The sequence below is a fragment of the Quercus lobata genome, chromosome 10 (assembly GCF_001633185.2).
Source record: "Quercus lobata isolate SW786 chromosome 10, ValleyOak3.0 Primary Assembly, whole genome shotgun sequence".
In the NCBI taxonomy this organism is placed as follows: Eukaryota; Viridiplantae; Streptophyta; class Magnoliopsida; order Fagales; family Fagaceae; genus Quercus; species Quercus lobata.
Window position 1 is genome coordinate 32,637,260 of NC_044913.1, and position 27,097 is coordinate 32,664,356.

The 27,097-nt window shown below is 37.2% G+C and overlaps 1 protein-coding gene across 1 annotated transcript; it reads left to right on the forward strand.

Annotated features, from left to right (window-relative positions):
- The first annotated feature begins 5,264 nt into the window (after positions 1-5,264).
- On the forward strand, positions 5,265-5,891 carry LOC115964648. Its single transcript, XM_031083915.1, has 2 exons — positions 5,265-5,491; positions 5,582-5,891. The coding sequence occupies exons 1-2, from the start codon at positions 5,265-5,267 to the stop codon at positions 5,889-5,891; spliced, it is 537 nt and encodes a 178-aa protein (XP_030939775.1).
- The last annotated feature ends 21,206 nt before the right edge of the window (positions 5,892-27,097 follow it).

The window sequence follows — 27,097 nt, forward strand, 5'->3', positions numbered from 1 at the left end:
TCATAATCAAGGTTCAAGCCTTCCAAGTGCAAGCCCAAGCCATTTCATCACAATCAAGGTTCAAGCATACCAAGTCTCAAGCAGCCTAAATGGACCAAGAAGAAGCAAGTGGCCCAACTTTATCTCACTCCACATTTGGTTTGCAACATCATGGTTAAGCTTAAAGTTTGTTTGTTTATTCCATGTTTCTATGTTTCTTTGAATTCTGAAAATCTATGTAGCATTTGATGTACTTTGTTCATGTATATATTTTTAAAAAATTCCAAAAAAAAAAAAAAAAAAAAAAAAAAAAAAAAAAGAAGAAGAAGAAGAAGAAAAAGAAAAAAATTCAAATGAGAAAGTGTTTGGACTAGGAGTGATACATAAGGATCCCTTGGACAAAACATTTTCTAAATCTTGATGTTTAAAGGCTTAAGCAATCAACTTGTACCAAGGAATGATTAACCTCATTTGATCCATGTAAAGACTTTTGCTACTTAACTTAGAATATAAGAAGAAATGGTCTTAAATTGAATGACATTGTTATTTCTGCTTTTAACTTGGGTGAAATCTATGATCAACCTAAAATTGTTAGGAAGATTCTTAGATCTTTAATTGAAAACTTTAGACCCAAGGTGACTGCCATTACTGAAAGCAAGGATGTGGACTCCATCTCTGTTGATGAACTTGTAGGATCTCTTCAATCTTATGAGTTGGATCTACCTAAAACTACCAAATCCAAATCAATGGCTCTTAAGTCAGTTGAAAAAGTCCAATCTGACTTTTAAAAAAACATGATTCACGAGTTTCGATCGATCGAAAAACAGCCTCAATCGATCGAAACAGATAGAGACTTTAACAAAACAATTTTAAAAAAGTTCGATCGATCGAAACAGTCAGAGGCTCCCTCAAACATATTTAAAAAATTTCAATTCATCGAAAAAATAGAATGGATCAATCGAAATGGACAGAAGCTCACTAAATTTGAAGAAAAACGCAATTTTTTTTTAAAAAAAATCAGAATCAACTCAAAGCATTGAAATTTAAGAACAAAATGCATGAGCATGTGATGATATGATTTTCAAAAACAAGAATTTTAAGCCCAAATTCCCGAAAATAAAATTTCTTGCATTCTCCATAAATTTTCAAGCAACAAATTAATTTTGCACACAATTCAAAGTATTTGCAAAACTTGGTTGGTCAGACCATAAACACACACAATAACATGTACAAAGTTTAGCAAAAAGTAACTCGTGTAGTGTGTGCAACTAGCAAAAACTTGAGATACATGTGAGGTGATATATGAATAGCAATCAATCACAAAGTCTACAAAATTCATCACAAAGAATTTAAAAGAGACTATCACCTAAAGAGTTACATCATATAACTCCCACATCTCCTAGATCATAAGCTAGCAATCATATAAGTTTCTTGAATTTATGCCTCATAATATACACACCAATTTTAAGTCATGTGATTTTGGCATCAAGCCTAATAGTACACACCAATTTTAAGTATTAAGCAATTTAAACCGAGGCTTCACCTTATGTTCTTTTCGTACATGTGCTACACTTTCTCGAGCACAAAATCTTATGATATGCACTAAGGTGTTCATGATTGGCTAGTGAACAGTGGTGAGATGGTTATTTATGCCTTTCTCTAAAAGTTCAAGTCCGACAGTCAAAAACATGTGACTTTAAGATTAAGACAGAGTAATCAAAAACCATAAACATCTTTCCCACACAACATGCACTACAAAGCTTCAACTAGTAAAGTGCAATAAGTAAGCTCATCAAAGCTAAACAAGGTACAAACGACATGTTATGTGAAAATAAATTGACCAACCTTGTTCTTCAAAAACCAAGAAGAATAGTACAAAAACACAATTTGCTTCCTTTTTCTTCCCCCTTTTTTTTTTTTATTAAAAAAAAAACCTAGAATGAAATCCATGAATGTTATGCAATGCAAATCCTAGAAAACAAAAAACAAAACCAAAGAACAAAGGTCACAAAGGGTAGAGCAATGAAGCACAAGGACCATGTCAGAAATATTCAGTTAGTTCGAATCTTTTACATCCAAAACCTTTTAGATGCACCATGAACATTGGAGTTCTTATTCACATGGGAATCATTTCCAACTCCAGGATTGAAATAAAGGTTTAAAGCCTTTACCAATTCACCAATAAGTACCATAGGATCTTGTGCTTAAAGCACAGATACTTTTGGTTTGTTTGCTCTCTTTGCAGCTTGCAGCTCATAACAGTTAGGACGTATGTGTCCAGACTTTCCACAAAAATGACAAACCCATGCGGGCTTATCATGTGTCTTGTCCTTAGATAGGGTAGGCTTCTTAGACTTAGACTTTTTCAGATCAACCCTAATCTTCCTAGATAATGAAACTTCTATGGGTTTGACAACCTCACTTACAGGGGGTTTAAGAGTTTCACTCACTATCTCACTCACAGAAGGTTCAGAAGAAGATGAAGGGACAAAGTTTATGGAATGGGGAGAAGACACATAGATGCTTTCAACATAACCTAATCCAGATTTGTCAGAAGGAGACTTTTGAACACTCAACATTTGATCAAGTTTAGAACTAGCAGATCTAGCAACCGATAAATCAAGTTCCAAAGATTTAACTTTATCAAGCAAAAGCATATTCTCAGTTTTCATATTTTTCAAAAGTTCAGTAGCATCAAACAGTTTTACAAGCAAATTCTTCTTATCAAGCTCAAGAGATTCAATTTTCTTCAAGCCAAGTTCAACATTCATAGCATCTTTTGCAGCAACTTTGCAAAGTTTATTATAGGCTTCTTGAAGATCTACATCCTTAAAGAGTTCCCCATCAGAAGGGTTCTCTTCAACAGATATGCTCTCATTGACTACAGCAGTAGCAGTGAAAGCAATGAAGTTTCCATCCTCATCACAATCAGACTCATTATCAGAAACTTCACCATCACTAAGGATTACAGCCATAGCCTTACCCTTAGACTTCAAATAGGTAGGACATTCAGATTTCATGTGACCATACCCTTGACATCCAAAACATTAAGAACCCAAAGAATTATTAGAAAATTGACCTACTTTTTCTCTAGGTTTATCATTATTGTTAACCTTAATGGGATCATGCTTCCTAAAGTTTCTAGGTTCAGCAGTGTTTGTGCCTCTTGCCTTTCTATTACTATTCCTGAGAAAATTTCTAAAGTTCTTGGCAAGGTAAGCAATCTCTGTAGCAGAGAGCTCATCATCAAATCTACCACCTTCAACATCATCAACTGACTTAAGAGCCATTGATTTGGATTTGGTAGTTTTAGGTAGATCCAACTCATAAGATTGAAGAGATCCTACAAGTTCATCAACAGGGATGGAGTCCACATCCTTGCTTTCAGTAATGGCAGTCACCTTGGGTCTAAAGTTTTCAATTAAAGATCTAAGAATCTTCCTAACAATTTTAGGTTGATCATAGATTTCACCCAAGTTAAAAGCAGAAATAACAATGTCATTCAATTTAGCATAGAATTCATCAAAAGATTCATCATCAGACATCCTAATGCTTTCAAATTAGAAGTCAATTGCTGCAATTTATTGATTTTGACAGCCTTTGTGCCTTCATGCACAGTCTGGAGGATATTCCAAGCAGTATGAGCAACCTCAATATTAGAGATTCTCTTAAATTCCTCCATAGAAACAGCGTTAAAGATAGCATTCATAGCCTTGCTATTAAACGCAGCTGCTTCTTTTTGAGAAGTTTCCCACTCACTAACTGGAGTAATAGGCTTCTCCCATCCATATTCAACGGAGTTTCACACTCTCTCATCAATAGATTTCAAGAATGCTTTCATCTTTACTTACCAATAAGTATAATTATTCCCATCAAAGTGAAGAGGAATAACTAGAGCGTGTTCGTGTTCCATGACAACAGGGGTCATGGATCAGCTCAGTGATCAAAAGATCAACAACAAAAGAGCAACCCGCTCTGATACCACTTGATGGTTTTTAGACCCCTTAAAACACAATTGATTTAACCTAGGTAATTAGCCAAGTTGTTACTTAGTCCAATTTAATAAATCTAGATTATCACAATCACAAAGATCATATCATGCAAAGCAGCAGAAAGATAAATAACACAAGATATGATCACCCAGGAAACCAAATCGGTAAAAACCTGGGGAGGATTTGACCTAACTATCCTCAAGGTAAACTTGAATCCACTATCTTGAAAGAATCGAAGTTCATACAATAAGACTTACAAGCCCCCACGCTCGACTTCTTATTGCTACCAACCAGTAGAACTTATTGACACAACCACATGCAAGCTCCGAATCCACGGACTCCTTCTTTCTTGGATTCACCACCAGATACAAGCACACCTGCTTGTGTTTTCTTTAAGCTTCAATGGTAGCAACCGAGTTGATCATCAAGGTGTAGATAAATCTTCTCTTTGAAAACCCTAAGTTTGTGTAAAGGAAAACTCCTCTAGATCTCACAAGAGATTTACACAAACCGCAATATGAGCAACACTAAAACATGGCTAGGGCTTGCCTTTTATACTTAGGACAAATTAGAAAACCTTAAAACGTTTTAAAACAAATAGGGCTGAGTTGGAAAATCTGCAGAAAAAACATTTTGCCCGAGCTTCGATCGATCGAGCCTAAGCTTCGATCGATCGAGCTAGGCCGAAATGCATAAATCTTTTCTGAATTAGCTCGATTCCAACTTTACATAAATGCATAACTTTGAGCAAGACTAAAACACTTCTAAACACATTGTTTTGATCATGGTTTGTCAACAATACACATTAGAGTTCTAAATACATAAATACCTAAGTCTTTAGAACCTAACAAAGCCTTCAAAGACTGAAAAGGAGATCCGAGGGTTTTTAGGAAGGATACAATACATAAGCATGTTCATAGCCCAGCTCACCATGACATGTGAACCACTTTTCAATTGCTCAAGAAAGAAGTTCCCGCAGTGTGGAATGAACAATGTCAAGAAGCCTTTAAGAAGATTAAGGGTTATTTGATGAAGCCACCGATATGGGTTCCACGGGTACCCGAAAAGCTATTATTGCTATATCTCACAACCACGGATATAGCAATGGGGGCTTTACTTGCACAATAGCTAGAGGAGTCCAAAAAGGAAAATGCAATTTATTATATTAGCAGGAAGATGTTCTTTTATGAAGAGAAGTACACAGCACTTGAGAAGACATGTGTAGTGCTTGTATAGGCTACCCAAAAACTCAGACATTACATGGTTACTTTTAAGGTTTTGTTGATTGCAAGAATGGATCCTTTGAAATATCTAATGGAGAATCTGGTGCAAGATGGGAAGACAACTAAATGGGTTCTACTTTTGTCAAAAATTGATATCAAATATATGACTCAGAAGTCTATAAAGGGAAGAGCAATTGCCGATCACTTAGCCCATTGTTCACTCAAAGAAGCCAAAGAAATCCAATGGGACTTTCCAGATGAGGATATCATATGGATACAGTTAGAACTATGGAAGATGTACTATGATGAAGCAACTAATTAGAATGGAAGTGGCATTGGAGTTCTCCTAATTTCTACAAAAGAGACACACATCCCATTCTTTGGTAGGCTCAACTTTCCTGCCACTAATAATGCCACAGAGTCTGAAGCTTGCATTATGAGGTTACAAGCAGCCTTAGGTCTTGGAGTGAAAGATTTGGAAATGTATGGTGACTCAGCTTTGATAATTTCTCTGATAAAGAACAGATGGAAGATTAAGGAAGAAAAGTTATTGCCTTATTATGAATGTCTTCAGAAATTGGCATCGAAGTTTGGAAAGATTCAATACCAGTATGTGCCAAGAATGCAAAATCAGATTGCAAATGCTTTATCAATAATGGCATCCATGATGGATTGCCCTAAGGAAGACCAAGCTTAGCCGATAGTGGTGGAACAAAAAGAAGAGCCGGCCTATTGTATGTCGATAGAAGGAGATGAGGAAATAAATGGGGAAGGTGAATGGTATTCAAACATTCTACAGTATCAAGGATGGGACATACCCGAAGTTTGTGGATAAGAATGATCAAATGACTAGTAGAAGGTTATCCATTAATTACATTATTTATGGTGAAAGGTTGTATAGAAAATCATATGATGAAATTCATCTCCTTTGCATGACTACTAAGGAAGCACAACAAATAATTGAGGAGGTCCATGAGTCAACCTATGGGCCACATATGAATGCACACATGCTATCATGGAAGATAATGAAACAGGGTTATTATTGTTCTACTATGGAAGCAGACTGCATAGCTCATGTTCAAAAATGTCATCAGTGCCAAGTCCATGGAGATTTGAAGCACATGCCACCAATGCCAATACATACCATGACTTCACCCTGGCCATTCTCTACATGGGGAATAGATATTATTGGGAAGATTCACCCAACGACATCAAATGGTCATGAATTCATACTAGTAGCCATTTATTACTTCACTAAATGGCTGGAAGGTGCCTCATATAGGGCATTGAACTTGAAGAAAGTTGCTCAGTTTATTCGGACTAATAACATCTGCAGATATGGGGTACCGCATGAAATTATCTCAAATAACAAGCTGCACTTCAAGGGAGAAACGGAGAAGCTACTTCGACAATTCAATATTCAACACCACAAATCCTCACCCTACCATCCTCAGACAAATGGAGCAGTTGAGGCTGCAAACAAGAACATTGGGCGGATCTTGAAGAAGAGCATGAAAAACTACAAGGATTGGCATCTACAATTACCCTATGCACTTTGGGGGTGCAAGACATCAATTTGATCATCCACAAGAGCCACTCCTTATTCATTGGTGCATGGGATGGAGGTAGTCCTTCCCATTGAAATGGGTGTTGATTCATTGAGAACAGTATTGGAGAGTGAAATCCATGAAGTAGATTGGTTGCAGAGTAGGTATGACCAATTATGCATGATGGATGAGAAGAGGCTTAAGGCCTTGAATTACATTCAAGGTTACCAAAGGAAACTTAGAAAAGCCTTTGACAACAAAGTAAGAGCTAGAGATTTGAAGATAGGAGATTTAGTGCTGAAGGAGATTCGAGCCCCGATTCAGGAAACAAATGGGAAACTCAAGCAAAATTAGGCAGGTCCATATATCATCAAGCAGATATACTCTAAGGGAGAGGTTGATGGACTTAGATGCAAACCCTTTCACTGAGTCGACTAATATGGATCAATTGAAGAAATACCACATATGAGATGATAGTCTGAGAAATGGCCACGTCTGAAGTGGTTGTAGATTATGTCATTTTCTTTCCTAGGTTTGGACCAAAAAACAAAAACAAAAACAAAACAATACAAAACCAAAAAAAAATAAAAAAAAGACCTACCAAGTTGAAAACTCGAAAGGGTAGCATAGGCAAAAATTAAGGCTAAAAATGGTAGGTTGAAAACTTGAAAGGTCGATCTATACAAAAGGAGAGTAAAAAAAAGAGAGTGAGAGAGCTTGCTAGGTTAAAAACCCAAAAAGGCGGCCTAGGCAAACATTAAAGCAAATAAAATGAACTACGTGATAACCTAATCCTTCTACCAAGGAGGTACATAGGCAACCATATATTGTTCCGGTCACAACTCCACCATTCACCCATCAAGTACAAAAGAGAAGAAATTTTTTGCCAAGATTTAACCATTCCATCAACACAAACCATGCCATTACATAAACTGTAAAACCCAAACATAAACCAAACCCTAAACAAACCAAATCCTAAACAAACCAAACTCTAAACAGAACCCTAAAGCTGAAAGTCCTAAATAATTCCTAAAGCAAAAAGTTAATAAACATGTTCAAAGCCAAAAAAATAAAAGAATTATGTCTTCTTCAGCTTTTTCTTCTTTAATTATTCATTAGTTCCATCTGTAGTAAGCAAATTGTCATCTTTGTCTCTCCTTTTGAACTCATAATTGTTATCCCCTTGCCTGCCTTGATTATCTTCAGGAAACTGTTTTCTCATTGAAGCCATTTCAGTCTCCTTATCCCTAATCTTGCTTACTAGCCAGTTAGAGTATTCCATGGTCATCCTGTGGAAATAAACCTTAACAAAAGATTGATCCACTCGGTCAACCATGTCCAAGCTCAATAGCATGTTCCTTAACAAAGTAGGAGTTGTGTCCACAAGAATAAAAGGTTTTCTTCCTCTACCACCAAGCATCCCTTGCTCACACTGGAATTGTCTCAAGAGTTTATCACCTTATAGAAAGTAACCCTTCTTAAACCAATCAAGAAGATATGATCTGATCCCGAAGATCACAACAAAGGAGGTGGGCACTGCTACCAATAACAGTCCTATCGAATTAGGATATTAGATTTCTTGTCCAAAAATTTCACCCAATGACTTTTAGTCTGACACTTGGTCTTGAGGATAGCCCTACTAGGGAAATTGCTAGGACCATAGTTGGCAATGGTGGATGTAGCTATCATGTCCAGTCTTTCCATCAACCATATCTGCAAAGTCAATGGACTCCCAAGGAATTGTTGTGATTCTCCACCAATGAATACAGAGTCTAGCCCTAAAAAAGTTCCTGCCAAGACTAAAGAAGTAGGATTATCACCATCTCCAACTTGACTCACAATACCTATGGCTCAAGCATCTACAAAGCCAGGTCTTCTAGAGCAAAGCAAGAATTCTCCCATGAAGCAAAGAGATAAGCCAAGAAAAACTTGCATGTTGTTAGACAAACCATGAGTATTCTTATCAATAAGCCTCTTAACAACTGCATGAAGATTCACCATGTGGACTTCAATCATGCTACTGGTAATTGAAGTAGAAAGGCCTAGGGCGTCAGATAAAATCTCCCTATGCTTAGGGTCATAGGAAACTACTACAGATTTTTTGCCAAGATCATAACCCAGAATAGTAAAAAATTATTCAATGGTAGGACAAAGTTCAGCAGTGTTAAATAGGAATACATGGTCTTCAGCATCCCAGAACTTCATGGCAGCACGGAGAAAATCCCACTTGATCTTGACATTCCTTAGAGCCTTGATCCCCTCTAGCTCGTAGGCAGTGAAATTGGTCTTGGTGACAAAATCAAAGCTATGAACCTATCTATTGATATCATGTGTGATTGAATGAGGAAGATTTTGATTATTGGCCATGAATGATTGTTGAATATGATTACTATTTTTTTGATAGCTTTGATGCAGAGATTTATTTATAGGTTTAATGCTAAGGTAGGTTCTTCTAGTCTCTAATCACGTTTAAATAAGTTTAGAGAATTTGAAGCTGACTGGGAAAGTGTTTCACAGTCCAAAATGGATAAAAAAATATTTTTCAAAGAACAAAAAATAAGGAAAACGCATCAAAAAAGGCGAAAAGTCAAGGCCAGATTAGGTGTGCCAATCGGCACTCCAAGACTATGGATCGGCACTTCTTAAGTGTCGATTGGCACTCCAAGAGTGCCGAATGGCACCCATTCCCCCCGAGGGCATTCTGGCTTATTTTGTGTTTTTGGGCACATCTTTGGTCCGTTTTGGCCCCATTCTTCATTCTAAAAAGTAATTATGCCATAAAATTTTTCAAAAATTCACATTGATTGTCAAACTAGGGAATTTGGCCATGCCTTGTCCAGTTTTCAAAAAATCATCATCTTCATCATTTGTTTCAAAAAGAAAAAAGTGGAAATTACCCAACTCAAAAATTTTCAAAGTTATGCATTCATTTTCTAAACTAGGGGCATTCAACCATGCCTTATCCCCTTTGTTGAAACAAACCAATTCAATCATCACTTTTCCAAAAAAAAAAAAAAAAACAACAAAACAAAACAAAACAAACTTTTTTTCAAAAAAACATCATCATCATGCATAAGCTTTCAAACTAAGAGCATTTGGTTATGCCTCATTCAGGTAAGTACAAATCACATCAGAAATGGTCAGATAAGTTCAAATTGTACACTACAAAGCTTCATCAGGTGAATTCTAAATTTGTCTTATCTAAATTTTAGCAAGGCTAAAAGTCATCCAAGGACAAGGAGCTAAAACTGGAAATTAATACAAATTGTTTAACTAAGGAATATTTACTCTTTTGTAGGGAAATTAAAATACAAATCAAGCATCATTCAAACTTCAAGTCTACCTTCAAGAAGATTTTCTAGACCCACCCCTAGAGGAACCACCCTTTGTGTCTCCTTCTTGACTTGCATAAAACCGAGATTCTTATTGCCTATTCTGAAATTCAAGGTTTCTGATTCTCTCTTCCAAAGATCTTGTGTTGGCCTTAGTAGTTGCCATTCAATTGCAATGCAAAGTTGCCAGAGACAGGTGTTAAGTTCATTACCATAAATTTCAAGCAAAAATCATTAAGGGAATGTCATCCTTTACCCAATTCACTTCATTGAGCAAATATTGGGAAGATTGCGTGCATGCCACTAGCTGCAAGCCTCCAATCATCAACATGCTTTCTTCCATAGGATCAACACCCACCTAGAACATAAGGCCACAAGTTTAGAAATAACTCAATGGACAAAAATGATACAGGAAACTAAAGGATTTGGAAATGTACCGGGTCAGTCCAAGGGACATTTGGGGTATACTCCGACCGGTCTAGATCCACAGAGCTAAAAGATCCATCAGGATTCATGACTTCATATTGCCATGCTGGAAAATGGGGATATGTCTCCATAAAAGAACTAGAAGGACCACCAGCATTGCTAGGAAGAGGACTCTTATCTCTAGAAAATGAAGCTTAAAAATGCAACATTCAGACATTTTCACAAAGGGAATAACAAAGAAAATGAAAGATGATAATGCAAGTCATGATGCAAATTGATTTGGAAAAGAAAGAAACTTACTGATGCTCCAGAGATGTCAGTTAAGCAACCCCGCAAGTAAGCCTGGAAAAATTCAAGATAGTCTCCTGATGTCCCAGGAACGATGCCACCAATCCAAGCATGAGCAATTTCTTCATTAGTCAGAAGGTCTGCCAACCGAATAGAATGACAAGGATGGGCAAGAATCATTTTAGGAGGGTGCATGTGTTGAACCTGAGCCAGTACCCGGTCACCAAGATACTAATATCTCCCATGGCCACATTCAAACAACACTTGATGACCATTCAACTCTTGAGCCCATGCACACTCCTCATGCTCTTCACATCTAAGCCAAGGATTTAAGGATATCTTAACACCATAAAGAACCCAGAATTAAAAGAAGCCATACCCACACACACACACACACACACACACACAAACAAACAAACAAAAACTCACCTTATCGGCAACTAAGCCGTTAATCACCATACGCCAAGCCTACATAGAACGCTTGGGAGGCGTTGATAGACGATACTTAGGCAGTCCGTGAAGAAACCTTGGAAACACGTCATCCACAACTTCCAAAAGTTGCGAACCAAGACCAAAATATTCATACATCCAGACCTAAAAAATCAGCACATATCAACATTAACAATACACAAATAACCTTTGCAAAATACACCTAACCAAGAATTCAAATCTCACCTACCAAACAAATGGCGCACGTCCTAAGCTTGAAAGACTACGCCGAGAAAGCTAAGTCATTGTTAGGACATATGTGATTCACTTGTTAGGAACATATGTCACTATTTTATGTAATTGGCTAAGCCTTTGACAAAACGCACTTTACTTGTAATTGGGTAGATCTAGGTGTTTTTAATACTTCAAGAAACAAGGTTTCAAGATCAAGTATTGAAGTCATTCAAGTTTATCCAAGAAACAAGCTAAATAGTGCAAATTCATTAAAGCTCGACAGCTACATCTATCGAGCTTAAGAAAGTTGTTTCAACTCGTGTTCTAGACACCGCTTGACTGCTGCTCGACACCTCCTATCTGTCGAGGTTTAAGAAAGATACAGAAATTTTGTTCTGTTTTCTTGGAATCCGTGAATGTGTCTTTAGGCCTTCTTTTCTCCAAACCCTAGACATATAAAAGAATTATTTTAAGGGCCGTCAAAGTGTTCACAAGTTGCACAAGTGTTGAGCAATGTTTGTTCAAGCAAATTGTGATCGGAGACAGAATTTGCCTTAGTTTATCGTTCTTGAAGAAGTTGTTGTGTATGTGCACCGTAGGGTTTTGTGACCAAGAATCTTCTTGATCTTCATCGTTGGGATGAACTGAAGAACTTCGCAGCCAACAACCTTCTCTAGTTGGTGATTGAAGTCACGTACTAGGATCTGCGCAATTGGTTAGTCACGTACTTAGGAGCCGTGCATCGAAAGGAGAAATTGTCACTACAGAACAAGTCTAATTGGGTATTGGGGTAAGGGTTCAACTGTAAGTTGGCATAAGGTACTGAGATTCCTTTACTTGTAACCACTTGTTGTGATAATAGTGGAATTTCGGGAGTCGTGACCTGAAAATCACCCGGTGGGGTTTTTGCCATTAGGTTTTCCCCATTCGTAAACAAATCATTGTGTCAAATTTATTTTCTGCTGCATACTTAGTTTATTGGTGATTTGTTTATGCTACCATGCATTTTCATGTTAATTAACTTAATTAATTCACTTGGCTTAATTAATTGGTTAATTTATCACAAGGGGCAATTCGTTTTTGGCCTATCAGTCATGAAGTGCAAGAGAGTCGCATAAGCCATGCCACCCCAATCATAATTTTTTATCCAATCAATGTCCCTCAAACTCCACAAGTAACGTAAACTCACAGTGCTCCCCAAGTCAGGACATAAGAGAGTTCCAATGAAGAGAAGCATCAACATCCAGGTGCCAGTTGCTCAGTCTCACATTTGTCAATATTGGTATATAGCCAAATCAAGGGCACATTCTTACTCTTAACTCGTGGAGGGATCACACCTAGAAGACTCCTAATCTCCACTGGTGAAATGGAATCATTACCCTCAATTCTATCACCACAAAATTTTAAGCCAGTAATGGCTGAGAACCCATAGAGTGTCAACATCACCTCGCCAATGCCTGACAAATGAAAGGTACAAGTTGTATCCCAGAATCGCTCAGACAATGCGACAAGTAGTTGAAGATCCTTATACTTAGTGGTGTCGTGATCCAAGAGAGCTCGAAAAAAGATTCAAAAGCTGGCTTCATTAATGAAAATTTTAATGTTTGGGGATAATGCCACCCACCTGTGCTTCAGCAACTAAAGACTACCCCAGCTCTTGAGATTCTACAGTTAACAAGAATACCCCACAAGAGGAACATAAACAAAAAACCAAACAAAGACAAAACAAAGTTTAGCCAATCATCATGAAATTCACAAAAATGCCCTATTCCAAAAATACTTACTCTAAAATCCCAACCAACAAAATAAAGATACCCCTCATCAAAAAATTAGCCAAACCCAAATGCCTTTTCACAAATTCGAATTCTACGACATCCTAACAATATCCCAATCAACCCAAAAATCCTTCATCTCCTTAAGTTTATTCAACAATGACCCAAACATATGTCCGACCCAAAGAAAAATTTTCTTTCCAAACCCAAAGAAAATTTCCATACCCATGAAAAATAATGCCCAAACATCCAATTCATACAATATCCAAAAATTCCCACAAGAGCAAACAAAAATAAAATGACAATGCCCACCATAAAGTTCTCAACAATACATGAAATCAACAAATTTACCAACCAAAAAAAAAAAAAAAAAAAAAAAAAAAAAAAAAAAAAAAAAAAACAAACAAACAAAAAATGAGCTCACCTTGAAATCTTTCATGGATGAGTGTGGAGCATGGGTGCTTGGGTCTTGAAAGATTCCCATTTCATCATTCCATTATATGGATGGATGATACTTCTTCCCATTGAATGTAATAAAGTAAGGTGGTCCATGAGGAGATGCCATGGAGATGCAAAGATGAAGGTTTGAAAATGGGTTTCAAAAATGGGTTTTTCAAAGATGCTCAAAAACTTAAGGATCTGAAGAAATATTCAAAGGAATGGTAGAAATCAAGTTTAGAAGCTTGGAGAAGTGATTTTCTAAGCAAGAAATGGTGTGGGAAAAGAGAAAATGCAAGAAAAATGGAGCTTGGAATAGTAGCAATGGAGGAAGATCTGCAATTTTTCTTAATGTTTTTCAAAACCAAAATCAAATCTGCATTTTTACCAAAATTAGATTTATAATTTTTCTCCATGTTTTTCAAAGCCAAAATTAGATCTGCAATTTTTCTCTATGTTTTTCGAAACCAAAATCAAATCTGCATTTTTCTCTATGTTTTTTTAAACTAAAATTTGATCTGTATTTTATTTGTAAAATCTAATCTGTATTTTGTTAATAAAATCTTATCTATATTTTGTTAATAAAATCTTATTTGTATTTTTTTACAAAAATCTGGTCAATTTTTAATAAAAAAAATATGATCTGCATTTTTCCAAATAAAAATCTGACCCTTTTTTTAAGAAAAAACTAGATCTCATTTTTCATAAGAAAATTGGTGTTTTTAAAATAAAAATCTTTTTTTATCCCATATTTAAAAATCCAAACTAGATCTGAATTTTTATTAAAAATTCGTTCTCTTTCTTTCACAAAAAAACTCAAATCTAAATTTTTCATCAAACATTCTCACTAAACTTTTTTTCACTCAAAATAAAGTGCAGATCTAAGGTTCTTAAATAGCATTTTAACCCTAGGTCTAGGATCTGATATGGCATGTGTTGTACATCATTGGACATTATGAATATGGGTATTTAATGGTCATTTAAAGTCTAGAAGACCAGACTCTGTCTTGGCAGGGTGGGTGCCAAACACCTTCCCATCCTGTAACCTAGCCCCCCACCAAACCTTAGAATTTTAGGTTGGTAGATTTACTGTCTTATTTTTATATTGGGAAGAATGTAACTAGGAAACAAAGTTTTGTATTTTTCCTTTTTTATTAGATTATACCTAGGAATCAAAGCAATGTAAAGTTCTTTCTACAAAGATGTAATTGTTTCCAATCAATAAAGATGCATGCTATTCAAGATATATTGTAAATTGTAAAGTTTTCTTATTTTACTTATAAAATAAGTGGCGACTCCATGGAATCCTGAAAGGGAAGGATGCCTACACCCTTTTCTGAAAGTACCCTAATTTTTCCCTTTATGTCTCTCACACTACCTCCAACTGTTTTGTGACCTCTTCCTTGATCTTTAGAAGCCATTTGGTTCTTATACGCCTCAAATTCTGCTTGACAGGTACCACATGAGCATAAGTATTAATGAGGTGTTGGGTTATCTTGGGATCAATGCTAGGCATATCTTCATAAGACCATGTGAATACTTCTTAGGATTCTGTGAAAAGCTCTTTCAGATCTTTTCTTTCTTTTTCATTTAGGGTTGAGCCAATTTTAATTAAGTGTGGATTCTCATCATTGCCCAAATTAAGAGTTTCAAAAGTTGGTTCTATAGTGCCCTAAAATCCTATTGTATGATGCTATGTATGTTATTATGTATGACTTAATGTTGTGATTAATATAGTTGCTTTATTATTATCTAAAATGATGGTAACATGAATATTTGGATATTATCATATAGTTCATGAGATGCATAGTATGTGATTTATGTAAAAAGTCACAGAAGATATAAATCATAAGTTCTTTGTAAACTTAGAATTTTAGTTCATAGTCAGTGATGAAATTGGGCATTTCATCTGCGAAGACTATAACATGTCAACTAAGATGATTTGTCTTGATCATGGAAGTGGAGACTTCTAGTTGATATGTTGATATATTTTAAAAGTTAAAACATATTGAACTGGACCGCTGTGAGATTTATTATTTTTCTAACGACTATCAAATGAATAATAAATCTCATGACTTTTATTTACATGAACTCTTAATCCTGAGAGAATAATGGACATGATCATGAAGTGTAGGTTGCTTTGATATATCAGGAGTGAGATTTAAAGTTATGGTCAAAACCTCAGTATGTTGGGCAACCACATTTAGTGTTGATGGAACATATATTCTCAAGATAGAATTCATAGTCTCTTAACGGAGATACAAAATATTCTCTTAAGATAAGTTTAATGGGTTTGTTATTTATAATGTTAGGTCTAACTACTTTAGTAAAGAGTTACTAAATTATATATTTATGAAATTGGATTTAATAAATATATGATGAATAACTTAAAGAATTAAACCGGATACTCAAGGATTAAGATGTAGTAATTTACAAAGTGCTAGTCTATATTCATGACTTCGTATTACTACGAATATTTTATGAAGGGGTTGCATGTACAATAAAGTCTTGGGATATAATTTATTAATAAGGCCTAGAGTGCAATTATATTTATATAGTGGTATTAAATATAATTAATGGTAACTTTAGACTTGTCAAGAGTTGACGGAAAAGCCCAAGGCCCATTGTAGCTAGTGTCTTATTTGTTCCCTTTTAGCCCCACTCCAAGCAATATATTAGAGTCCAATTGGAAAGGCCCAAAAGGCTAACCCAACTAGATAATCAGTTATAAGGAGAGAAACATACAGAATTTTATTAAGAGACATGAAATGGTTTGTATGTGAGTGTTGGACACTTTCTAATTCTCCCTTCAACAAATTCATATAACTGATTGAGAGACCATACTTCTTGGGCATTAATGGAATTGGAGTGAAGATTAAAAGTGTTCCCAAGTACTTCTAATCTTTGTTTTGAAATTCACCGCACCAAGGTACACTCTTTTGTTCTTAACTTCTGAAATTTACATAGTACATGTTATCAATTAAGAATGAAGTAGATCTGTTAATTTTTCCGCTGCGTATGTTTTATATGCGATAAAAACACATATTTTTCCAACAATTTAGTCACAAAAAATATAAGTTAGAAGTTCTTTGTAAACTCATAATTTTAGTTCGTAGTCGGTGATTAAATTAGGCATTTCATCTATGAAGACTATGACATATCAACTAAGATGATTTGTCTTAATCATGGAAGTGGAGACTTCTAATTTATTATTCTACTAACGACTGTCAAATGAATAATAAATCTCACGACTTCTATTTACATCAACTCTTAATCCTGAGAGAATAATGAACTTAATCATGAAGTGTAAGTTGCTTTGATATATCAAAAGTGAGATCTAAAGTCACGATCAAAACCTCAGTCTATTGAGTAGCTACATTTAGTATTAAAGGAACATACATTATGAAGATGGAATTCATAATCTCTTAACAAAGATATAAAATATTCCCTTGAGATAAGTTTAATGGGTTTGGTTCTTCAGAGTGTTAGGCCTAACCACTTTAGTAAGGAGTTACTAAAGTATATATTTATGAAATTGGATTTCATAATATATGATGAATAACTTAAAGGATTAAACCGGGCACTCAAGAATTAAGATGTAGTAATTTTCAAAATGACAGTCAACATTCATGACTTTGTATTAATACGAATATTTTAATGAAGGGGCTGTATGTATAATAAAGTTTTGGGATATAATTTATTAATAAGGCCTTGAGTGCAATTATATTTATATAGTGGTATTAAATATAATTAATAGTAATTTTGGGCTTGTCAAGAGTTGACAGAAAAGCCCAAAACCCATTGGAGCTAGTGTCTTATTTGTTCCCTTTTGTCCCACTCCAAGCTACATACAAAAACCCAATTGAAATGGCCCAAAAGGTTAGTCCAATTAGATAATCAGTTATAAGGAGAGAAACATACAAAATTTTGTAAGAGAATGAAATGGAGTGTATGTGAGTGTAAGCCACTCTATTATTCTCCCTTGAGCACATACGAATAAACTGATTGAGAGACCACACTTTTTGGGCACAAGTGGAATTGGAGTGAAGATTAAAAGTGCTCCCAAGTACTTCTAATCTTTGGTTTTGAATTTCACTGCACTAAGATACGCTCTCTTGTTCTTATATTCTGAAATTTACATAATATATGTTATCAATTGCGAATGAAGTAGATCTGTTAATTTTCCGCTACGTATGTTTTGTATGCGATACAAACATGTGTTTTTCCAACATAGGTTTCTCCTTGAAAGTGAGCTTCTCATTGAATAATATCTCCCAGTTGGGATTCACTTTTTCGTCCTTATCCACCCAAAGCTCAGGAAAGTCACAGAAAGGGAAACTGCCTCCTTCCTTCACAAAGTTCGCATTTACAGTATTAAGGCTCTCTTTTATTCCATTGAAGCCTTCAAAGAATCCTAAACCTTTTTTGGTCAGTTAAGTCTTGAAGTTGGGGAATTCAACCACCCCTCTTCCTTCCTTTCCAAGACCCATACCAGGAATGTACCCCATCTTTTTCATCATCGTAATCACCTCATGGCTACAATGTGGAAGCAAATCTGTAGTATACCTTTCATCCTTCAATCCATAGTCAACCGTGTTTACAAACTCAAAGCCACTCATTTAAAGCTCACTTTCTCCGTCCTCAAGTCCACAGACAGGAGCTAGGATCTCACTATCACCAAGCACCACAACAATTCCCCCTTTCCATGGGATCTTCATCTTTTAGTGTAGAGTGGAAAGGATAACTCCAAAGGGATGAAGCCATGCCCTTCCCAAAAGAAGGTTGTGTTTAGGAGTGATGTCCATCACTCGAAATTCCACAATTGTTTCCAATGGACTAATCTTGCAAGGAGCTTTGAAAGTTCCCATAACCTTCCTCGAAGTATTGTCATATGCCCTAATAGTTAAAGAAGAGGGGGATGACTATCTCCACATCTAGCCTAATGGTGAAAGCGGTCCTAAAAGGGCACACATTTAATGTGGGTCCATTATCAATAAGTACCATTAGAACCTTGGCACCCATGCACTCAATGGTGATTTGCAAAGGTCTAGTGTGAGTGGCCCCCTTAAGAGAGAGTTCTCCATCGAAAAAGGTGAGGGAAGGATGAGATGGAGTCTCAAACCCCATGAGAGATAGTACTTTCTGCGGAGTATTTTCTATGGGCACTTCTTTCCCATTCAAAGCATCCAAGAGAGCACTATGATGCTTGTGAGAAGCCATTAGCAAGCCCCACATAGACATATGAGCTTAAGTCTTCTTCAATTAGGTCAAGTCCCTATCCTCTTCCTCTTTCCCTTTTTCACCTTTAAGATTTGTGGGCTTGGACCCTTCTCCTATGTTCCTACCTCTAAAAAAGATGGCGTGTAGTGTTTCCCACTCCTAGTAATGTTTGCTACATTGTCCTCAAGGACTATCTTCTTCAACTCGGTCATTCCTTTAGGGTGTATCCCCCATACAACCACCACACTCTTCTTTATCTCATCTTATTCATCCCATATTTCTTGGACTTCTGCCGCTTTAACTTCTATAATTTCTATCAACTTTGAACAATCCCAATCAACTTCTTCTATTTGCACCCAATTTTGATATGGAAGAGAAGCTCAATGATAATCAGGCAAAGGATTCTTCCTAATGTTGGGCTTGGTGATGATGTTTGGATTTGGGAGGATTCCATTGTCTATGAGGTCTTGTATTTCATGCTTGAGGCAGAACCAATTGTCGATTTTATGGCCAAGTTATTGATGGAAATGGCAATATTCATTGAGGTTCCAAATAGGAGGTACGGGATTAGGCATAGCTGTGGGATCTAAGGGTTTGATGAATCCTTTGGAAGTTAAGTTCTCATATGCTTGGGCAAGGGTCATTCCTAGGTTGGAAAATTCTGGGTGGGCTTTCTTTGTGTAGCTTGGGTAGGCTAAAGTTTGATGAGGTATGATGGCACTCATAATTACGGGGTTAGGTGCTTTAGAAGTGGTCTATCCTCCTCCATATGTCTTCTTGATTGGAGGTTTGCTCTCACCTTTCTCCAATTGTCCATTATTGATAACATCTTCAACCCTAGTTCCATAATCACACAACTCTCCAAAAGAACTAATAGGTAATGACAGGAGCCTACTATTATATGCCAGAAGCAAATTCTTGATGATCATGTTGATTTGGTCTTTCTCATTTGGCCTATTAACCACATTAGATGCCTTCCCTTTCCACCTTGTCAATGTATTCAAAAAATGCCTCCCCTATTCCTTGCTTGGTAGTCTCCAAATCCCTTAGAGTCACATCAATCATAGTGTTGGAGATGAATTAATCCATAAACAACTCTACTAGTTCATTCCACACCTTGGTCTTAGTTGGGTCCAAGCTATAGTACCACCTCAATACACCACCCGTAAGTGAGAGAGGGAAAGTGTGCAAAGCTTGCTTCTCATCCAATCCTTTCATTTCAGCAATGCTTAGATATCTTCTAACATGTTGCTTTGGGTCTCCAGTCCCGTCAAACTTTTCTACATCAGAAATTTTGAAATTTAAAGGCAATGCAATGGGAGTCTTGGAACTTAAGCCACCCATATTGTAGAGACAATCATCCATTCCTCAAGCCTTGCGAAAGGCTAGTTCCATCTTGTCCATCTTTTCCTTCATGGCCACGATATCCGCGGTGAGCTTCTCAAATTGCTTGTTTCTTTCATATTCAGCCCTATCCCTTTCATCCCAATCTTCCCCTTCCTCTTCATCATGTATATCCACATGTATGGTTTTCTTAAGCTTGCTCTCCTCTAGCTCGGTGAGATGACCCCCCATCTTCTTGAGAGAGTCGCTTTGTTCTTCTATTTCATTGAATATCTTTTGTGCGGTTACGTCATCGATTGAAGCAACCATTACTTCTTGAGATACTTACCCTTGCAATGTCCCTTCTTGAAATACTTCTTCTTGATATGTTTCCTCAATTTTGACCAAATGCCTTCCATTCTTTTCTTGGATCCAAATTGGAGTGGGGACGTGCTTTCTTGATATTGGTGGTGCAATGGTGCCTGAAAAGAAGTCACATTTTATTAAGCCCATGTCCCAATTAAAGGTTCTTTTATTAGATGTTCTTAGAAAAAATACTTAAGTCCATTTTAATGAAGGCTCAATTATAAAATCACTCATTTTCCACTCATGAACCTTGCCCTTTGTTTCATTGGGCTTTAGTCCATTTGCAATAAAGCTCTCATCTTACTCTCGTGGGCTTTCATTAGAATGTGCTTAGAGATTTTCAACCCTTTGTCTCAAATATAGGCTTACAATGTATCCATCGCCTTTGGGCTCTTCTTCTTTCCATTCATTATCATCATTTTTTTTAAGTAGCCCTCTAGTTAGAATATATTATATCCTTCCTTTCAAAGTCCATGAATTTCTTATTATTTTGGGCCTAAGCATTCAACAACGAGGCCCAAGATTAGGGAATTTCATATTGGCTTTGTAGGATGTAGGATGCTAAGTCTATAGAATATTTTTTACCCTAGGCCCAAGGTTCTTTTTCAAGAGGCCTCTTGATTTGGGATTATGATAGCAATTAGGCTATGGTCTTATGAACCTTTCAAGTTAAGATATGCCTTTGGATTTTGGGATAAGCCTCTTATATGTGAGAACCTCTTTTGTTTTATCCCAATATCTTAAGGTATGCCATAACTTTTGGGTCATCCTTAAATATTTAAATCTTTATTTTTTCCTTTAGAATTAGGTGAACACAAGATATATGGTTGAGCAAACAAGAGGTATAAAAAAGGGTACCCTTTCATGGATAGGATATAGGATCTCTCTAAGTGTGGGTAGACTCCTTAGAGCTAAAAGGACAAATCAATAGGTTACTCACAAATAGGTTGGTCATGATTCCAACCGAGGGCCTAAGTGGACCTTTGTGGATTGGTGGCAAACTATTAACATACTTAAAGCCCATCATAGGCAATGGCACAGATTGTGAGTTGGCAGGATGAACTTCGAAAGACTTTGGCCCGAATGGAGCATACTCATCTTCCCACTCATTATCAACCGGGGTAAAATTGACAAAAGAACCAAGTTAAGCGTGTGCAAACAAGTATTGATTAAGCCTTTATTAAGATTAAGAAATAGGACACATTGGAATCAAACTCTCTATCCCCAGTGGAGTCGCCACTATGGGTGCAATGTGTTTGGAGGGGAGTATGCCTCGGCAGAGTGGACTAGGGTGGAGAAAATATAACGGAGCCGCCACCTAGTTTAGGTCTAGGAACCATATATATAGCTCATTTACATGGAAGGACTGATCTTACTACCAAAGTATGGGTTCAAAGTTTAGGTATGGGGATGGGAAGGTGTTAGGCACCCAACCCCACCTGACCTATGGGTCGGTTTCCACTCATTGTATCTTACATGTTAATCTTATCAAAGGCATATTCAATATTTTATCTTAAACTCACACACACACTAACATTCATCTAACAATCAACATGGCATCAATCATCCCAAAAACCCTAAAGTACATTTATCATGGCAGCTCACATCAAGCCTAGCATACATCTATCATGCATATCATCACATCACAAACCCTAGCATATTTCTATCAAGAAATTTCATCCCATATTTCATCCAAGGCAGCAAACAACAAGCATACATCACAAAGTCAAAAACATAAGCATGTGGAGATCAAGCGATCATGTTATCACATCCAAGACAAACCTTGGTTACACATCCAATGTATACCATACTCATCATATCTACAACCAAACACATATTCATGTGAATGCATGACTTACCTCACTTACCTTATTACATCTCAGCACCTATGCATCAATGCATGGACATATCAATGCATGTTCATGGCAAAGAAAAGAAAACATAAAAAGGGAAACCTGAATCTAACATATTAAAGGCAAATAAACATAGAAATAGAAATATATACATGTGAAAATATTCTAGAACAGAGACATATTAGAAAAATAAAATAAAGAAACAGAAGCAAAAAAGGTCTAATTAAGGTTTCTGGGCGTAAGTACTTGTACACATACATAGGGCCTGTGTATGCAACCCAGGCACTATATGCGTACCCATACTTTGAGTATGCGTACGCATGCAAGAAGCATGCACATGCATACACACCCAAAACCCTAACCTAGAAAGAGCAAGAACAAAAATAGAGCAAAAACTTAAAACAATAAATCTAACAACTTAATATGCTTTAAACGATAAAACAAAGAAAACCTAAGCTAAGCAAACATATTATAACATAAATAAACTAGAAAAACAAAGAAAACAAAAATATTAAAACAAGAAAAGGCAAAGAAATGAAAAAGGAAGTTTAGAACTTATACCTCAAAAACAAAAAGCTCTTTGGCTTGATTTTGACTGTAACCCTTAATCAAACTATTCACAACCAAACAAAATTGATTAGTAAACTTCAAAATTCAGAGATCAGGACCATGAAAGGTCTCAATTAGAAGAAAATTGACTTAAGGATGCTTTGTGAAAAAAACTCCCCCTTTGATTCACTATTTCTAGTGAATCTTAGGTTCTCCCTTAGGTTTTCTTGTGTTTTGAAAAGGTACTATGTATGGCTTTTCATATTGAGAAAATTGGGGTTTGGAATAGCTCCTAGACAATGTGGGATTCGTTCCAAACCTCAACTTTGATGTAGAAACTTGCTTTAAATAGTTTCTAGAACCATAGCGTGCATACACATGCCAGTGTGTGCGTACGTGTGCATGAAGCACGCATACACGGGTCTAGAGCATGCATACGCATATGCATGTCTGCGTATGCATGTCCTAGGGTTTCCATGGCCTTTATTTTCCAAAAATAGTTTTATTCAACTCGTAAAAGAGTTATATTTTCCATAAAAACCTTCCTCAAGTCAATTCTGATTGGGCCCTAAATCAACCTTGGGCTTTAGAATTTTACCATCATTGGGGAGCAAGTGCCCGAGTCGTAAAGGGTATAAAATAAGGTGTCTACATTGCTTTCCAAGTTCGTGTTGCACATTGGGTGCTTGGAGACATGGCTCATTGTGTGCATTTTGTTTATAGGATAAGGTGTGTGTGTGTGCGTGTGTTTATTTTTATTTTTTGGAGTCGCCGTCAACCATTGATTTAATTTGTGATTGGTCACCTATTTCTAACTTGTTTTACCTAGTTAACTAAAAAAACTTAGTTCAAGGGTCTTTAGATTAACTAAGGCAAACCAGTGTCTTCAAACCAAAGATTCTTAAACTCGGAAGCTCAATTACAAGTGGAGAATGTATTAGGCACCCCACACCACCTATCCAAAGGATGGTACCTGTAAGGACACAAAAATCAAATAGCCCAAGCCCACTTAGAATAGTGAGGATTGTGCAGCTCAATTAGGCCCAAATCAATAGATATTTGTAAGAGAGTGGTTAAACAAAAAAGGAGGGGGCTTAGCCCGAGGACAAAAATAGGGAAGGCCTCACCACAAATCAAAGCTTAAGTATATAAAAGGCTTATCACAAGCTTGCCCGAGGAGGTAATTCTTACACAGAATGATACATTGTTCACTTTCTTCTCTCAATACTCTTGTTCTGGTTTCTCTCTCTTTCCCGTCTTTTTTCTCGATCTCTTTCACCTGGAAGTTCCTTTACCTTATATACTTCTCAACCCTTTACATCTTGGCCCTCCATCTCCACCTACCCAGGCTCTCACTATGACACTTGTCCCCTTAAACTTCTATTGAGGGTGGTAGAAGGAGCTGCTTAACTGTGAACTCCACTGTTCAAGTCACTTCCTCATCAATGTAGCTAATAAAGCTGTTGTCAATCATTTAATGCGGAGGCAGTAAGATAACTCTCACTAGAATACCTAATCAACGAGTAGAATACCTATTCTTGATCCCCAACTCTCACTAGGTATTCTACTCCTGCAGTAAGATAAGCAGGAGTAGAATACCTATTCTTGATCCCCAACACCCGGCAATATCTTCAGAAGGCTTTACTATCTAATTGAAGACTATTTTCCGAGATCAATGTGTGTGGGACTCCAAACCTAGAGACGATACTCCTCCATATAAAACTCTTAGCATCCACATCCCTAATATTAGCTAGAGGCTTAGCTTTTACCTATTTAGTAAAATAATCTGTCCCAACGAAGAGCCACTTTCAGTTTCCTATAGCTTGGGGAAATGGCCCTACAATATCTAAGCCCCACTGGACAAATGGCCAAGGACTGGAAAATGGGTTCAGAACACCTCCAAGTTGGTGAATATTCGAGGCGTACCTCTAACACTGATCACACTTCCTCACATAATCTTGAGAAGCTTTTTGCATGCATGGCCACCAATATCCTTAGGTAAAGGCCCTATAGGCCAAAGACCTCCCTCCTATATGACTTCCACATATTTCCTTATGCAACTCCTCTAACAAGGGCTCCATTGCCTCGGGATGCACACACAATAGATAAGGTCTCGAATGAGAGTGCCTATACAACTTTTGCTCTTCGAATAACCAATAGCAAGGGGTCTTCCCATGTATTTTCTCTACCTCGCCCTTATCCTTGGGTAATAGACCTTGCGCCAAGAAAGTAATCAACGAGTCCATCTAGCTTGGCCCCGCCTAGATACTATGCACACCAAGCAAGGGCTTCTTAACAAGACTGGAATCAACCATATCTTCAACAATAACGATCTGATGCAAATTTGACCCTAGGGACGTTGCCAGCATAACCAAAGAATCTACATGAGAGTTTTGTCCTCTCGAGATTTACTTTAGAGTAAGGTTCTCGAAATGGGCCTGAGCCAGTTTAACTTTAGCAAGATATCCCTGCATTCACTCATCCCGAGCCTCAAACTCCCCATTGACTTGGCCCACCACCAACTAAGAATCTAAATATAGCTCTATGACCATGCCTCTCAATTGATTAACCATTGCCATTCCAGCTAACAAAGTCTCGTACTCGGCTTCATTGTTCATAGCTAAGAAACCCAACCGCAATGAATTTTCCATCACCAACTTCTCGGGAGTTATTAATACAACTTCTACCCCTGTTCCTTTTCAATTGGTTGCTCCATCAGTGTACACCTCCCAAGTGGGAACAACAGAGACCAAGATTGTCATAGTCTCCACTATTCCCTTTCCCTTATTGTCTACATTTTATGTAAACTCCACCATAAACTCTGCTAAGACCTGTCCTTTTATTACAGTACGAGGCATATATTTGGCATCATAGGCACCCAGCATGGTCCCCCATTTAGCGATTCTACCCGTGTAATCCAATTTTCGTAAGAGTGCTTGCAAAGGAAGCTAGGTGAGCACCGCCACAACATGCACCAAAAAATACTATGGGAGCTTCCTCGTGGCGTGCATAATGGCCAACAACGCCTTCTCCAGGGGTAAATAGCATGTCTCAGCTTCATGCAAGAACTTGCTAACATGGTAAACAGGTCTTTGCACCCCACTCTTATTTCTGACCAAAACTAGACTAACTGCATAATCTGTGACTGCCAAGTACGCATATAAAACTTCCTCTTTCTCGGGTCTAGAAAGGACTGGAGGGCATGACAAATATTTCTTGAGCTCCTCAAAGGCCAACACACACTCGTCAGTCCATTGAAAGTCTTTCAACTTGTGGAGGAGTTGGAAAAATAGACGACACCTATTCGCTGATCGGGAGATAAACCTATTCAAAGCTGTTGCCATCCCTGTTAATTTCTATACCTCCTTAGGATTCCAAGGAGGATGCAAGCTATTAATGGCCTTAATCTGATCAAGATTGACCTCAATTCCTCGGTGTGTAATCATATAGTCTAGAAACTTTCCCGAGCTAACCCCAAAAGAACACTTAGATGCATTTAAGCGCAGCCTATGTTCCCTCAACACTGAGAACACCTCCCCCAAATTTGCTAAGTGCTCTACAACCTACCTCTTCTTTACCACCATATCATCAATATACACCTCCACATTTCTCACAATCTATAACTCAAACATCCATGTCACCATTCTTTGATATGTGGATCCCGCAATCTTAAGGTCGAGGGGCATAACTCGATAATGGTAATTTCCATTAGGTGCACAGAGAGCAGTTTTTTCTTGATCAGCTAATGCTAAAGGTATTTGGTGGTACCCTTGGAAGGCATCCAAGAAACTCTACCCTTACTACCTCAACATGCTCTTTTGATGAACGCCGAGGTCGCTGCCTTCATAGGGTCTCCTCTGGATTCACATTCAACTGATGACATATAAACTCAAGGTCAATCCCAGGTACGTCATAGATACTCCAGGCAAACACATCCATGTTGTCCTCCAAGAACTTCACCAAGGCTGCCTTTTCCAAGGACGGCAACTGAGACCCCACTTGAAAGAACTTTTCTTCATCTTTTCCAATCATATTCTTCTCCAAATCCTCAGACAGCACCTCTAAGACTCGATACCAAGTCCTACGTCGGGACACTTTGATTGCTATAGGATTCACTCCTTTTCCG